Source organism: Rhyacophila brunnea, unplaced genomic scaffold (genome assembly GCF_057557595.1).
Source record: "Rhyacophila brunnea isolate RB1 unplaced genomic scaffold, BYU_Rbru_1.0 scaffold_13, whole genome shotgun sequence".
NCBI classification, from domain to species: domain Eukaryota; kingdom Metazoa; phylum Arthropoda; class Insecta; order Trichoptera; family Rhyacophilidae; genus Rhyacophila; species Rhyacophila brunnea.
The window spans coordinates 1,377,341-1,395,595 of NW_028232785.1; the positions used below are offsets into that span (position 1 = coordinate 1,377,341).

The 18,255-nt window shown below is 33.6% G+C and overlaps 2 protein-coding genes across 3 annotated transcripts in view; one reads left to right on the top strand and one right to left on the bottom strand.

Moving 5' to 3' along the window:
* LOC147076097 (uncharacterized) overlaps positions 1-18,255 on the top strand; it is an 833,775-nt gene that overhangs the window by 147,259 nt on the left and 668,261 nt on the right. The window lies entirely within an intron of this gene.
* On the bottom strand, positions 4,714-17,593 carry LOC147076106 (uncharacterized). Its single transcript, XM_085941640.1, has 7 exons — positions 17,362-17,593; positions 16,985-17,131; positions 14,900-15,031; positions 12,242-12,559; positions 10,737-10,937; positions 6,725-6,877; positions 4,714-5,710 (listed from the first exon to the last, which is right to left on the bottom strand). The coding sequence occupies exons 1-6, from the start codon at positions 17,503-17,505 to the stop codon at positions 6,725-6,727; spliced, it is 1,095 nt and encodes a 364-aa protein (XP_085797766.1). The 5' UTR covers positions 17,506-17,593; the 3' UTR covers positions 4,714-5,710.

The window sequence follows — 18,255 nt, forward strand, 5'->3', positions numbered from 1 at the left end:
TTATAGTATGCGTTGTCATTTTGGCTGTTTGATATAATATATTTTATAATTTGAGATATCATAAGGACTTTTTGGAATTTAGGTTACTCTTCCGATCCAAAATGCTTACCTAGGTACCAGTAAATTAAAAAATAATAATTTTACTCAGTTAATTTTGTTTACCTCTTTCGAACAAATTCGTTGTAAATATTAGGATGCCCTACATTGGAAGGTATCCAGTGGCTGTAGGTTCAAGAATCGTCGGGCATCGTATTAAAAAAAACACAAAAGATTTTTTTTAGAAGGTAGGTAGGTAGGTATATTATTAATCTGAGGTGTTGGCAAAGCAGGTGTATTGAATATATTTTATTTGTTTGATCCTGACCAGTTTATGTAGGTAGGTACCTAACACAAAAAATTTAAAGCTTGACCGATTTTCGAATGAAAATAAATAACATTACATTGATCTTATACGTGAAATAATGTGCGCAATCCGATTCTCGGTGAAAATTATCATGAACACATTGGACTACTACCTTGGCTTTAGTCTGCAAAATGCCTAAAGGCTCGATGACATTGAGCTACTTTACACGCTGATTGATGGCGAATTTACAATCTGCTCGTAAACTCGCCCAGTGTCATCATCGTACAAGCTAACGACCACAGATTATAACAATCTACCGAGAAAAGTTGACAACTGGTAGACTTTACACGATTACATGCTATGGTGTGTGATCCTACTGCGTCTGCGCAGTAGATGGTAGCGACCTCCCGGTAAAAAACGAACTGTTCATTTTGACATTTACCGTTTTGACGTTTTAAAATGGAAACATTATTCGGCAAGCATTTTACTTTTATTTAATTTCCACTTCATAGCGCTAGAGCCCGATAAAAGTAACAATATAATTTATTATGATTTCAACTCGCTAGCTTGTGTATAATATTATCTACGTTTTTGTGCGTATTTTATCTATTGTCTGTGATCTGCAACTACTGGCTTGTGGCTTCTCAGCGAATGGAAAGTTTTGTGAGTCATCATCATCACAATCGCAGTAGCTGAATCACCCGCTTTTAAATTTGCCAACAAACAGCTTGTAAAGTAGGTAGCTACAACCCAGTTCTTGGAAAACATAAAAATTGTGAAGTGAGGAATAGTAGAAAAATTGAAAAAGTGGCAACACTTCATTGAATTTAATGTTGTCTTTGAGAAGGAAAGAAGACGTGTATTCTCACATGTCCGTGTCACATTCTTGATTTAAATACGTGAAATGGATATAAAACGCGAAGTGAATGAATTCGAAGATGATGCTGAAGAGGAGACTAGTCGAGAAGCGAACGGTATGGCGTATATGAAGCAAGAGATTCCTGATAGTGCCAGCGCCAATTTTGAGGTTAGATTATTAAAACATATTTTTTACCAACCTTAGTTTTTTAACCGATTTGGCCGATTAACTCAAAAATCTCATATATTTACATGTTCAATATCGTAACCTAACTACCAGTGTGCGATTAAAGGTTTATGTGCCCATAGAGCAACGCCTGGATAGGTTTGTTACCAATGGAAACAAAATTTGTTGATATAGGTATTGAAATGTGCTGGCCCATTGCTGACTCAAGTAGAAAGCTTTCACAACGACTGGTCTTATTTTTCCGCCCATCCCGTTGTTGTCTATGGATGACATGGCAATATTCTATAGAGCTCATACTGACGCGTCTGTCGAATTCACACAGGGAATGGTTAGATTTGGATAGATGAGTTACTGTTACATGGTAAATAATAAACTTGAATGAACACACCTTCTTCAAATGTAATGCATAGGTCAATGCGCTACATATTTTTTGGAAATCCATATTACCACCGGTTTTTGTGTGAAGGACTAGTCTGAGTTTGACAGCTGATGAATAAACAGGAATGTATATTATTTAACACTGATAGTTAATATACTTATTATTTGTTAATATACTTTAGTTAAGTTTAGTTAGTTTAGTTAAGTTAATAAACTTAGGATTTGAGATTTTTGTATAATTCAATTTGAAACGAGAAAGGGCGAATCAATATGTCAAGTAATCTGGGATCTGACTTTGACAGCTGAAAAGTGGACCACTCGTTGCTTGTGCAAAAATTTATGATCAGGCTTTATTCTTCTGAAGGCAGATCAAATCGGAAAAGATGAACCTATAATTTATCGCTTCAACCGATTGATGCAGTTTTAACTCAATTGAACCTCCATATAATGAAAATACAACATGCAGAAATGCGATGTGTGTTTGTGCTCAATTTCAGACATCACAATATTCTTCGTAGGTATAATAAAATAATTGTCATCCAATAACATATGTATCTATTTGTTGCTTCGAGCCCTAAAATGCATCTCTCTAAAACTAACTCTATGACTGATTCTGAACAAGTTACGGAAAATCAATTATAAAGATCTCGAACCTCATTAGTCATATTCAGAATGCAGGCCAGTACATATATTAGCATGTTTTATTTATTTTAAATACAGACAATTAAATAGCGTTAAATTATATAAAGATGCAAAGTACCAAAAATACAACAAACCATATTTTACGTGGAGTGGGTGCCAAGTACCATCATACGTTAAATAGCAAAGTGGCTATGGCTCCAGAAGTAGGTATAGAAAACATTTTATAATCGATCAACAGCTGATGGCAGTGATTAATGACTTCTAGATTTTTTAAATCATGGATTTTAATCTATTCTTATCATATTACATTTTTAAGAAGGTATTGTTACCTATGAGGCGAAATGTGGGGGCTGCATTGTAATTTTACTGACAAAAATGAATAAATGTTTAAAAAAATGTTTTTCTCAATTTCCCACACTTTTGATTTATGGCACATAGAACCTTTCTACTCAATGGTATTAAATTATTATTAACTTGATAATATTATTTTGTTTTCCAAACAAACTCATGTATTAGAACCGAGGTTCCCAGATTGGAGTGCACCTGCGTATTCGTCGAAAGTTGATTGTAGTTTATTCACGTTGAAATTATGATTTAGAGGTTATGATTGTTAAATAATAGAGAATATTAATTGTTTTCTGTGTTTCATCATCGGCTCTGCATTGAAAAGAGCCAACTAAAGTCGTCTTCAGCTCAGGACGAAATTTAGTCAGTACCATACGCATTTAACCGCGGGAATAATCGTAATGCTATGTATTTGATTATATTTATCTGTTATAGACACAGATATTCATAAATTCTGACTAACAATAATAAAACAGTTTTAAAGAAAATATGCCATAAACGGTAGTCACCATAGACAAGAAATAACGCGTATACACATAAACACGATCGAGCTGTCTAGTTGTTCTTAGGTCACGACCATGCCAGGATGATAAGTAACGATATTCATTTACTGGATCCTGCTTACTAGTGTTATACCAAATATGTTAGCTCAGAGTATTGGCGAAGGGTTGAGGTAGGCTCTTAAGATCCGCCGTAAATAGTGCACACTAAACGTTGTCAGTTATACTTACTTGTTTTCATTGAAATAAGACAACAGTTTTCAGATGTATTTTATAGATAAAACAATATTTTTGATCTATTATAATTTGGTTAGACAGGGCTTAATGAATTTAAAAAAATGAACCAACATAATGTGTATTAATATTATGTATTCTTAATCTAACGCTAACAAATAAGTATAAATGAATAAATGTTCATAATTTTGTCGTATCCCCAAAATATACTAAAACCATAACGGTTTGGTGGCAGGGATTAATTGATTTTTAAAAACTACACAATATCATCTGTAAATTGTAGTCTTAGTTCAAAACAAATACGTATGACTTACAAAATTCAATGTGCACTATTTATGCCGGGTCTTAACTGCCTACCTGGTACTTACTTACTTACTTTCATGTTGCTAGATATTATACACGAGAAAAAGCATTGACCACATTTAAATGGCTTTTCACCAGAATGAGTCATTTTGTGTGTTTTCATGTTGCTCTATGTTATACACGAGTACTTACACTGGCCACATTTAAATGGCTTTAACCAGAATGAGTCATTTTGTGTTTTTTCATAGCACCAGATGTTATACAACAGTAATCACATCGGTCACATTTAAATGATTTTTCACCAGAATGAGTCATTTTGTGATTTTTCATAGCACCAGATGTTATACAAGAGTAATCACATCGGTCACATTTAAATGGTTTTTCACCAGAATGAGTCATTTTGTGATTTCTCATAGCACCAGGTTCTATACAAGAGTAATCACATTGGTCACATTTAAATGGCATTTCACCAGAATGATTTATTTTGTGTGTTTTCATGTTGCTGGATGTTATACACGAAAAATCACATTGGTCACATTTAAATGGCTTTTCACCAGAATGAGTCATTTTGTGTTTTTTCATAGCACTAGATTGTATACAAGAGTAATCACATTGGTCACATTTAAATGGCTTTTCACCAGAATGAGTTATTTTATGTGTTTTCATGTTGCTGGATGTTATACACGAAAAATCACATTGGTCACATTTAAATGGCTTTTCACCAGAATGAGTCATTTTGTGATTTTTTATAGTACCAGATTGTATACAAGAGTAATCACATTGGTCACATTTAAACGGCTTTTCACCAGAATGAATTATTTTGTGTGTTTTCATGTAGCTGGATGTTATACACGAGAAATCACATTGGTCACATTTAAATGGCTTTTCACCAGAATGAGTCATTTTGTGATTTTTCATTTTTTGAGATGTTTTACTACAGTGATTACATTGGTCACATATAAATGGCTTTTCACCAGAATGAGTCATTTTGTGTTTTTTCATAGCACCAGATGTTATATAAGAGTAATTACATTGGTCACATTTAAATGGCTTTTCACCAGAATGAGTCATTTTGTGTATTTTCATGTTGCTAGATGTTATACACGAGAAATCACATTGGTCACATTTTAATGGCTTTTCACCAGAATGAGTCATTTTGTGATTTTTCATGTTTTCAGATGTTTTACTACAGTAATTACATTGGACACATTTAAATGGCTTTTCACCAGAATGGGTGCTGTTGTGTTTTTTCAAAGCACCAGATTGTATACAAGAGTAATCACATTGGTCACATTTAAATGGCTTTTTACCAGAATGTATCATTTTGTGATTTTTCATGTCACGAGGTGTTAAACACGAGTACTCACATTGAGTACATTTACATGGCTTTTCACCAGAATGTGTCATTTTGTGAAATCTCAAGTCACCAGATCGTGAACATGAGTAATTACATTGGTCACAATTAAATAACTTTTTACCACAATGATTCCTTTTATGTGGTTTCATGGAAGCAGGTCGAATGATGATGTCATTACATTTACTTGAATATGGATTTAATTTCATCTTTTTCTTAATGGTTTTATTATGAACCACTTTGTGAATCTCCAATAAATATAACGATACAAAAATATTAAAACAAATACCGCACACAAAATTTTCGTTGTTAAACGATGTTTTCTCTAATTTTATAACAGGTACTAATAAATCGGGACTTGACGCGTTAGATTGCATCATATGAAGACGTTTAACAGTGCGACTGACGGCGTCTTCATTGCCAATTGTCTTATAATATACCCCGAGTTCTTTCTTAATGTCTTGTTTGTCAATCTGTATTTTGTCATTTTGCCCTGGTACATCTGAGAATCTCTTCGAGAAGCTGAGACTCGCGTCATCAGTCAATGTAGGGGTTGTAGGAATCGTCTGAAAGAACAATAGGTCATAAGTATTGTATTTAAAATATGACAAAAAACACACGTGAGAATTTTTTAAATGCTCATTAAATCTCCAATCTTTTAGACATACATTAATAAATATTGACACGCAGTGAAGGAAATAATTTACACAAAAAAGGATAAGTCATATTATTGTCAAAAACCACTTCTGTTATTAAACAAATTCTTATTAAATTCACAACACTGTAACATTATTTTAATTGAACATACATAATTTTAAAACTATGTACACTCATTCTTTAATTATTATAACCAAAATTGGCGAAACTTGATAAGCAATTCATCTAGAAACTTTTACTTAATTTGAATATAAATAGTTAGGGAGCACGTGCCTTAATTGGTAAAGCGCGTTGGCCCGAATTTTACGCGTTCAAGTCTCGGAGGATGTCTTATACAAAAAATGTTTTTTCTACTATGTATTTACTAGGTGTATGTATCTTTCATCTGTGTTTTTAATAATTAAAACTCTTGTAACAATAAACGCATAATTACTTAAATAAATATTCAATTTTAGAGATATCTTATTTACACATCACTAGGGATTTCCAGATAACGAAAATATACAATTGAGTACATTTCTCGGCAACAGACTGGGTTTACTGTTAGATTAAACGAATTAGATCTAATCAAGTAAAAATTACTCATTAAAAGCTATATGCTTAACGTAACATAATATGTAGCTAGTATATTTTAATGTACCTAAACATGATTTCTTGATAAAGTTATACTTAGTGACAAGCAAATAATTATACTAAATTCAATGCTTACGGGCCGTTTTAATCAATTTTGTAATTAACGTGTTAATTGCATTTGAAAAGTAATTAGCAAAAATATATTTTGTGCACCCCATAAACATTGAATTTACTATCGACCGTAGGCTGGTACTTGACGGAATGTAAATTTCAATCCATTAGAATTAAATGATAATACATTATTAACTGCACTAATAGTGCATTGTAAAGGTTCATTGAAGACTGACTACCTAATTCAATAGTCCACGGTCCAAATAAAAGTAGTCAGGTTGCGGGTCCTCGTATTTGATTTGTCGTATTGTTTCTGCTACATACTCGTTGTTAAGATCAATTCCATGTAAATTCGTATCCGACTTAATAACACGCAAGTCTGTTGATGGTTTCTGAAAAAAACATGTCATAAAGGAAATCGGTTATGTATGTAGAGCTCATCTTTCCGCCTGGATTGGTAAGACCAAGCTGAAAAGTGAAGAAAGCAGGAGTAAGCTCAGTTGCCGAGTTTGCCCCTAGAGTCTAGACTACAGAGTGTGGTACCAATCAAACCGCTCGTTGAAAACATACTTCAATAATTATTGTTTGACTAAATTCACTGGTTTCCGTGGCGGAAGTTACTTTCAAGCATAAAGGAATATAAACAAAAATACGTTACGTAAATTCAACGTATCAAGATTTTCCCTGTGGTTAATTGTCTAAGTCGGTCAAAACAAATTCATACGGAAGACGACAGCTTTTACTTATTTGTCATAGTATTTGTGTGTATGCATGAGATCTTCATAGACAACGGTATTCATGACCTAAATCCAAGTAAATTATTACAGTCATGTGAGTTCATTTGTTACAGTGTTGACCTTGGCAGAAGTTTATCTAGGTCAGGCAGGCAGTCCAATTATTACTACTACAGCATTATAAAAAGCATAAAGCAATGATGACGACCATGTGACACGCGAATGTTTTATTTTGAAATGAAAAAAAAAACTTTTAACTAAACTAAAACTAAAAACCTACCTACTTAAAATATTTTTTTTACAACATAGTTTGTCAAATAAATATATACTTAAGAAGGTACTTATATAATAGGTATTAAAAAAGAGCAGCCGAGACTTTCAAAATTATTGGTGGACTGAGGAGTATGGCATGATTCGAATTCAATAAAGCACTATGCATTGAAGTTATACTTCTTTATGCGCGTTTGGAAAATCAGATCAGAGTGTATTTTTGGCGTGTGACATGTAACACATAATTTATTTTTTCACACGAAAAAAATCGCACTCGATTGCATTCGAACCACGATTTTTCGGTTATACGCCGAACGCACTGCCTTTACGCTACAGTATGATAATGCGATCGTGACAATAATACACTATAATATTATAGTTTAGAATTGTTCCGTAGCCAAGGCAGCGAATTTATTATTGACGGAGTTGCTAGGCGATTGATATCTTTATTTTAGTTTTCATAATGTCTTCAACAAATGCGGAGAGATGTAAAAAATATCGCGAGCGTAATCAAGCAGAGAAAAGAACAACAACAGCAGAACGTGTTCGAGCTCACAGGCTACGGCAAAAAATAATTGCAGAAAATAAAATTACACAAAAAGGTGAAACAACGGCAAGTGGCCATTCCAGTATTATTTCAAATCAAGACATATGTGTAGTGACTCCGAGACCATCACGTCAGCAAGCTCATATTAGTTTAACACAGAATAATTGCAATATTATTACTGTACAAGCTGAGGTACATATATTACAAATTTCTCCTCGGCGTTGTAACGGCCGGGTAACCGAAATAAGTGACTATGGTGAGCAAAAAAAAGAGGCAATTAACTGAAGCCTCTTTCTTACAAGCCCTCTCTAATCAAGACATAGTGATCGATGAGGAAATTATTTTGTTTTGTTACGCCAAAGAAGTATAACTTCTAACGTGCGTACATAAGTACACACACCGTTTTTTTTGTATTCTGGGACAATTATTGTATGAAGAATAATTTATTCAGTAATACAGTATTAAGAGACAAACGATAAATCACCCCTTGACATAATCAAGGACGAACAAAAAGAATTTTATAACAGCTGCTTGTTATTTTGCTTCAAATATAATTGCTAAAATGGAAAGATATCTCAGTATCTATTACAAATTTGATGATGCCATCTATGGAAAGGTGATAGGAAAGTCACTGATTCATAAAAATAATCAGAAATGGTGTCGATACCATGTTTTTTGATGTGACTACATGGATTATTCTCCAGACGACATTTTGAAGTCGACGAGTGAGATGGTAGCTGTTACTAAACTATTTTTTAAAACACGGAAATCTGCACATTATGGTTGTAAAATTTGATAAGTATGTGTGTTTTCTTTACGTGTTGTTATCGTTTTACTTATTGATAATAATTTTAAAGCTTTAATCGAGTAGACACACTTCCCCCACGAAAGTAAACGCGTGGGGTAAGTGTGCCTTTGTTTTATGTCACACTTCCCCCATATATTTTTTTATGAATTCGCATAGTCATTATTTTAACTAGTGATGGGACACGACGCATTATTTATATCGATCGAAAAAATGTTCGCAATTGAAATAAAATATTTATAATTTTATTGTTATAGTTTTATGTTAGCTAAGTAGGTAGGTACTTGGAAGAGTATATGTGTTTCAATTTAATACACAAGTTTTTAAAAAAGGTGCTTATCTAAAATGTGATAATAATAAATGTGCATTTTTTCCACATGTAAATATAAACGAAAGACAGATAAAGGAGCTTACGACCAAGGAAAATTACAAAAAAAAGTTGAATGTGTAAAAAATCGGGATATGTCATATGGATATGTATAATCATGTTTACGAAAGAAGACAAGACAGTTTTAGCAGAAGTACAATATTACCCAAAGAGATTGAAACATCTTTTGCAGAAAATTTGCATACGTTGGAAAAGCATGTCTCACAAAAAAGTAGTCCTGGAATTAATTGGACAGTATATTAAAGAAAATAATATTAAAATCGAAGTACCCGGACACAATTGGTTTATATGTTTTATTAAAAGAAATAAGTTATTGTTTAAAGATGATGGCTACTTAAACCCTGACGGTTAAAATTATTAAACATGGAACATGCTTTGCCCACTGATTCTTTGAATGCTAGTTGTCTAAATTCAAAGGAAAATAAAATAAATTGCGGGGTGCGGGTCACACATTATTCCCGAAGCGCCGTTCGCGGCCGACTGAAGCCACTCCAGCCCGCGCCGCGCTACTTTCGTGACTTTCGTATTTTTTGTTTTTGTTACCGCTGCCTTTGCGATGTTTTCGAACAAATCTGGCCGGGTGGTCAAGACAAAAGCATGTTCAATGCTAAAAACCACAAGCCGTAGAATATGTTTGAATAAAAGTTTGCGATCCTTTTGTAATCAATTGGTACTATATCTTGTCTTATTAAACAGTACAATCATCAACCTGAATTTGAAGGATTGTCCACAATGGATATTTAATGTTGACTGTTAACTTGACATAACAAGTTTTTCCCATGATCCTTCAAAAAGTAAACTCGTTAGAGTCATCGGATTTCCGTCAACTACCTACATCAATTAATAAAAAATACGTCGTTTTTCTTTCGGGACATCACTAGCGCTTCATACATTAGTATGACACACCCCAAAAAATGTTTTGGTCCATTTTGTTGAAATTCTATACTGTAGTTTTAACTCAAGGCTCAATATCCATTAAATAAAATATTACCTTTCTATGCATATAATACGTTATGGTTTTGAAGTACTTTTGGAATAAAGATGAATTTAGTCACACTCACCCCAATATTGGGGTAAGTGTAACAAACTGACTAGTGATCAAAAATTAATTTTAAATTAACGCATTAATAGATACATAATATATGATAAGCTACCGTCGATAACCACCTTGTGTATAGAATAGACCCACTGAATTATACATAAATAAATTTAAAAAAAGCCACATTTTACTCAAAATCGAAGCTTTGAAATTAAAATGAGAATCTATGCAAAAATTTCAAATGTCATTGTCTTGGAACAAGGTTTCGTGAGTTGTCTCCATATTGAAATATGGTATCTATGTGTAGATAAGATACTAATTTACCTACTCAAAGCAAGCGGAATTAGACGTCAATCAATTAAAATGTGGATTAAGTCCAATAAATATGATATTTTAGATTTAATAATAATAAGATTTGATAGAGTTAGGTAGGTAATTATTAACAATAAGAGTTCCTTCGAAACTTACCTTATCAACATCAGTAGCTGTTAACATTTTTGGCGACTTTGTATTCGTTATAATCGGTGAAAGTATTAAATGGTTTCCTTTGACGGTCATTGAAAAATTCCCAATTCGAGTTCCGAAATGAATGCACTTTTCTTTCGGAAATACACTTTTTTCTTTTTTACTCTTATCGTCGGTGTCATTTGTTAATTCCCTCTGAGAATGCTAATCATAAGAAACATTACAATATTATTTATTACATAGTACATACTACCTATTATCGATTAAAAAAAAATATTGTCAAGTAGAATAGAAAACTAACTTTAAAAGCTTGGTTAGCATCACTAGCATTCTCTTGTTCGATGTAAGTTTTAGATTCTGAGATATCTTCTCGTAATACCTTGTCAAACCAATAATTCTTTCATGACCAGATTCGAATTTCACGTTTTTTTAGATCATCGTTAATAAATTCGTGTCCGACGTGACAATAGACTTTTGTCATAGAGAAAGGATATTGATAGTAATACCATATGAGAATTATCATGGAAGAGGTTTCGATTATTCAATAATTTGTGTTAACACTAAAAAAATCCTATAAAATAGGTACATTGTAAGTTTAATAGCGTAATCGTTTTAATCAATAAATGAAAACGACACCTATTTGGTAGGCTGGTATGTATCTATACATGCATATTGTGTCTGAATTCAGCCACTGCCTTGATACAAAGCCTTATCAATATTTTTGTACAAGCGCAATTCTCGAACAAGTAGTGGTCCCACTGTTCAGTTGTAAAAATCAGATCGATCACTAGACATACCTGTTGATTTGCAAAACCACTTTATCATAACCTTTTTTTCGTTTAGTGTATTCTATAATATTGTAGAGTGGAGTAAATAAATAATTATTGTCGTTTTGAACTGACTGACATTTTAGTTTGAGTTCTATCTAAATTTAACTTATCGATGGCTCAGTTCCATAGTGGTACAGCTAGGAATTAGTAGTTTTGACTAATGGCTCAGTTCTTTATTAGACGCTCGTATACTGGCTGACAATAGCCGAACACAACCGAACATCAAAAAGTTGTCGGACTATAGTTCATAGATTGTTCTTCGTATTTACATTAATGCAGTAGGTACATTATATTACCATATATTCTGACGTGATTTTCAATCAAAATAAACACTACTGGTCTAAATTCTAATGGATTTAAGTTTTGTACTATTCCATTTGAGTCGTTTTTTGCGACCTGGGATTCGCCTTTCGGCATCTTCAGGCATTATCTGCACTCACCCAAAAGGTAAACGTAGGTAAAAACTTTATCGACCAACTATTAAGTCCAGGATAACATGTAACCCCCCCCCCCCCAACATCTACATCCACTATCATAATCATTCCACCAATCAATTACAGTCCACTATGAAAAGCGCAACCATATATTTTATTTCGTACAATTCCGAAGTGTTTGAAATAACAAATTAATATACTTAATAGTAGTAGGTAGCAATGATACAACGACAATGGAACGTACCTGTGAATCATTATTGAATATTGACGAACCCGAGCATTCACCAAACTCTTGGAAGGTTTGTGGTCGAAGAGCAACTTCATTATTAGCCAGAGATACGACATGCATACACTTGTGATTGATCAGAACCTTTTTTGAAGAGAAAAATGCATAACATACATCGCATACAAAATTATTGTGATAAAAGGAAGCTCTTGTCAATTTTAAACATATTTCTTTATCGGGAGCATTCACTTTTTCTTGCTTAACGTCATGTTCGTGTATTGTGATTGCATCGTACGGCTTTGCGGCTTGTATCTTAGGAATTTCGTGTGCTCCGGGCTGAAAAAAATTAAGAGAATGCTCCTTGAATTATTTTATTATAAATATTGTCATAAATATTGTAAATTGTAATAATAACACATCCTACCGACGAGCAAAACCTATCTTGATTGATCAACTTAATTTACCTAATAGCCCATTCCTATATAATGATTTATTTACGATATACAACCATTATGTATATACCTAGGTGTGTAGATATAGGTATGGATACATGTGTATGCAAATATATATTAGGTGGGTTTATTTGTCGATAAAAAGTAGGTATAATGTAAGAATATTATTGAAAACTAATTGTTTAAGAGATAACTTCAAATTTAAAGACTGATATCATAGATTATTAACTCGATAGTTAACTCCATTAATTCCCAATACGTTACCATTGGTCCCAGAATGGACGATATTACACCTCTTGAGTGCAGTATTTTTGTTTATAATTACTAATGATCTATTATTAGGTTTTGACGAGTTATGATACACTTACCGAGTGTATTATTATTAATGAGATAGGGGTTTTTTACAAACACTTCAACTATTCATAATTTGTTTGTTATATTTTTTTGTGATCCTAGACTTAATAGGTAGGTGATAATGTTTTTACCTACTTTATTGTATTGATTTAATATATAAGTTAGAGTTAATAGTATTCGTGGTCAGTGTGTTTTGGGTTGTGTTTAGGTGAGTGTAGTACACAGTGCCTCAAGATGCCGAAAATCGAATCCCGGGTCACAAAAAGCGACTGAGTTGGAATAGTACATAACTTAAATCCATTAGAATTTAAATTCAAACTCTTGGTGTTTTTGGATTGTTTTTGATTTACACTTATACACAATGAAAAGGGGTCTAATCTGAGGGAATATTTCAATAGCCAGAGTAACCTCCTATAGCTAGAGCTTTTAATGTCGAATGTAATGTATGTAACGAGCTATGGCAGTACGTGATGAGTTAAATGATTTATCTGAAACGATAGGTACTGTTACACCCATGATTATTGGGCCTCTCCCGATAGATTAAATTAATTGTTAGGGTATAACCATGTCACCTGACCTCTAGTCAAGCCCTCACGACTCGGGAGTAAAAAGAAACGACATAACCAGGCATGGGCGTAAACAAATTAGTTAGAGAAACGGATATAGAGAATTAAGTTTAAAGTTAAAGCGAATTAGAGATTAAGCAGTAATATTAAGTGACGGAAATGTGTGAGAATAATATTGTGAATTGATGGTGTATCGATATATCCAAAATATAAAAACCTCGGTCTCTGAACGAAACAATCAAGACTTTTTTATTTTACTGCTACCTATTTCAATTATTATTATTTTTTGGGTCGGTGTTACCAACATCCAGAGCTAGCCACAGGACCCCGGATATCTCAGTACCATAAACATAATGATTATGAGGTTGTTTGATTTGTTGATCTATCAAAAGATTTAACATTCATTTCCGTTCCTTTTTCGGCATTATCTGAGCCATCAAAACTAAAATGAAAACACTTTTTAAATATCTATTAGCCAGATATCAAAATATAGTTTTTAAGAAATATTGTCGGTCCCTGGTCGCAAAACCGGAATTACATGAAGCAAATTAAGAAAAAAAAAACATGACTTTACCTAACCACAATATTCATTTAGGATTTTCACGATGACAAAAATTTCATAATTGTCATTTTATCGATATATTATTGCGCTACCTATAATATTAGTCTCTCGGCCATCGTTGGGTGCCATGGAGCAGTGTTTATATTTTTAAAAAAATATTTTTTTTCAAGTTTAAATTTGTGTCCTCGTAGACAAAAAGCTGTACTTAGCAGGTTAGAATTTCATGATACTCATCTCAAGTTGACATTTCAGTAACTGCGTTGCTGTTTTAGAGACAAGTGTGGTATTGAATTAATTTTAGATACTTTCTAGCAAAAATGATTATTTGTCAGAAATCGCGATTCATGTGCGGGCTTTCGTTTCGCCTGTAGTCACTGCATGAAGAAACATGCAAGAAATAAAAGTAAGTACTGAATGTGGCATGGATAACAACTTAGAGGTAGGTACATACAGTTTACACGGGATTCATAATGGCCCGAACCATGGCAGTATAAAACCATAGCAAACACAATGTTTACGTACCTACTAAAACATTCAACAGTGTCAAGTTGTTGTCGGAGCGGTTGGTTGTTCAATGGGATATACAACGGTTGGATTTGAGCAGTTTTGTTATTACTCTGGTACCTACTGGTGACAGCTAACAATATCAAAATATTAGAATGTTTTACAGTTCATTCCGTCACTATATACATTCCACCCCACCACACGATCAATACCAATTAGTAGGTAGGTAGGTACTTACCCGATTCAGTTGTTTCGAATAAGAACAACCCTGTTGCGGATCTTCATAAATGTCTTCAATAAGCTCAGTCTTGATGTCAATTAGCGGAGTATCTGTCGTCAATGATATTATTGTTGGGTCTGAAACAATATTCTGAAAAACCAAAATAATATGTAGGTAATAAAATAAAGAATATTTTTAAGAAAACCGATAATACGTGTGAAACTCGACCACACACTTGACGGGTCTCAACTCTTACACTCTTGCAATGAGGACATGTGGGTCTATTCAATATTTAACGACAGTAAGAGTGATAAAGTGATAAATATTACCCTAAGTTTGATAATATTTATCACTTTATCGGTCGATAAGTATAGAATAGACCCAATGGTGTGTATATCGTTATCTAACGCCAAACTTCAATAAGAACGAGCATTTTAAAATATAATGACAACATACATATTGCAAACAATACTAATCTGCGATAATGTTTGAATAATTGTCAATGTCAATTCATACCTATTATAAAATAATTTAAAATAAAACAAAATGATATTTCAAATATAATTATGGAGATGTCATAAGGACACCCCTAAGTGGAGGAGACTGGTCCATACTCAATCATGTCGACCAATTCAATCGCCATATTCTATCAGCCCTATAATAAGAATACGTAATGTTAATTCAAAGCGTACGTACCAACCTACCTTATCTAATTAAATCGGTTTAACTATCGCTGGCGTCTCATTTACAGTAATTATACCTAATCGTTGAAAGTGTTAAATAGTTTCATTCTACGGCTAGCGATAAATTCCTAATTCGATTTCCAAAATATCTACATAATTCTTTCGGAAATATACTTTATTCCTGTTTACATAAATATATAGTTGGCGTTATCAGTTGTTGAGTCACTGGATAATGTTTATCATGGGAGAAATTAAAATAACCTTTGAATAACTAACATCGGCAGCGTGGCAGGGATCATCAGCATACTCTTGTTTGATGTAAGTATTTGACTCTGGATTATTTCCCTGTAAGGAGACATCGAACCAATGTTGTTCATTTGCATCAGGTTGGAAGTCACCTGCTTCACGGTTAACGTCCATTTTACGATTTGAAAGCGTTCGTTTTCAAAGATTATCGAGTCACTAATGAAGTGTAAGCGATATTGACACCGGTAGACTTCCGTGATAGTAGACAATGATTTTTTGTGCCATAGACAAAGGATAACACTTTATAGTAGGTATTGCCACATTATATTATGTAAAAATATAATGCTGCAACAAACTCAAATTTTATGAACAAGCTCGACGCCATACCAATGATAAAAATTCAACTTTTTAATATTGTGCTAAATATCAAGATTTGCAATTCAAAATCCTAAAATCACTCAAATCGTTGTCGCAAGACCAGGGTGTACGGATCATGAGAAGATTATGATTGCGAATAACATTTAGTTATCACGAGTTACTTAGAGACAGCCGACGGACGTAGGCTTGTTAAGGCTATCGCGCTCTGTCTGATACGATACGAATGAGGCCGCGTTAACAACAGAGTGACTCAAAATACATATTATGTTCGACCGTCGGTGCTAAATCTGATACGGTTTGAGCGAACGTCGCGTCTATCATCCATCTTGAACTTTCCATCATCATTCATTCCAAAAACCAAGTGAAACCGTGAGAGTTGCATACCGAACCGTGCGTGAGTACGTGAACACCGAACTGACTCCGGCGAACGACAGCCCTCTCAACATAAAAAGGTCCGTGTCTGGTATCCTGTGTAAAACCCCTACCTCCTAGTTCCGTAATCCGTCCATCAGCATCCTCAAATTACAGTTTACTGCTAAAAGTGCCAAATTTTTGTTTTTCTCATTTTTTATTGATTGAATTTACCTACCATACATAAAATAGACAAAGTGTTACATTAAAAATTACGGGTTCGCAAAGTGTTCCATCGCAGAAAAGTTTAGGAAACTCTCTTAGAAAACGTCAGTTTTTCGCTTCATCTAATCGAATTCGTTGCCCTTTCGCGCATATTTTTTTCTGTGTTACCGTTATGATCGTAGGTATGTAGATTATTTAATATTAATAGATTGTTGTATACCTGATGTTCTATGTAGCATTCGGAATAAGTAGGTTGAGGGTTATCATAATAGCTTTTCTCTACATCATGTTGAACAATCTCATTCTCTGAGCCAACCCGCTCAAAATCATTCTCCAATTTTACAGTTGTAAGGTGATTTGAAGGGATCTAAAAAAAATCATTGATTTTATAAATAAAAAAGGATATCAATGTCTTCTTATGACGATAATAAACTTTATTCCTGTTTACTGATATCGCTGGCGTCATTATACAATGTTGATTGTCTGAATTACAATATTATTTATTACCTACACAAATATAATGATTGGAAAAAAAACTATCACTAATAATTTATCAGGTAGGCAGTTTTTATAATAAATATTGTTTGAAAAACTAACCTCGGCAGCGTGGCAGGGATCATTAACATACTCTTGTTTGATGCGAGTATTTAATTCTGGGTTATTTCCCTGTAAGGACACATCGAACCGATGTTCCTCAACTGCATCGGGTTGGAAGTCTTTTGCTTCACGTTTTATGTCCATTTTATGCTTTGGAAAATGTTATTTCTTTAAGATTATCGAGTCACATGAACAACTACAACTGTAAAACATGAACCAATATGGCAGCCGTGATTATAGAAAGTGACGCGCTGGGCGGGTATGACCAGTACATAAAAAGGAGACATGGCAAACTTAACGACAAGAAAAAGTAATAAATTGTAGAATAACACTTCACGCGAAAAAGAAAGAGCCAACCCTATCCCAAGGACTTCAAAGTCAACATGAATAAGAAGAATTTTATCGGTATGTAAGACTCCTTTATATGGCCTAGTTGAATATTAATTCATTAGTGTTTCTTTTATAATTACTGGCAATACAATTCAATTTTTACATAAGACCAAACGTCTAATGCCAGTGCTCCATTGGCGAGCCAAAAGTCCGACGACAATAAGTCTTCAGATTTTTCTACGTTCTGCTACTGGCCAACAGACGTTCAACGAAACGAGTATATAATTAATTTGACGAGTAAAACAGTCGACTTTGACAGCATAGATAATATACGTATATCTGACAGTTAAATCGTGATGGCGTTAAATGATACCGACGTTTTATGTTTTTTGGGTTATTGGGTGGCAGATAATGTAATAACGAAGCAAATGGTACACAAATACTGGGTGAAACATTGGATAAGGAAACGAACGACATTATCCCACACAAATTTAATACGAGAATTGCGTTTGCAACCGAGCGATTTCCGCAATTATTTGCGAATGTCGGAGGATGTATACACAG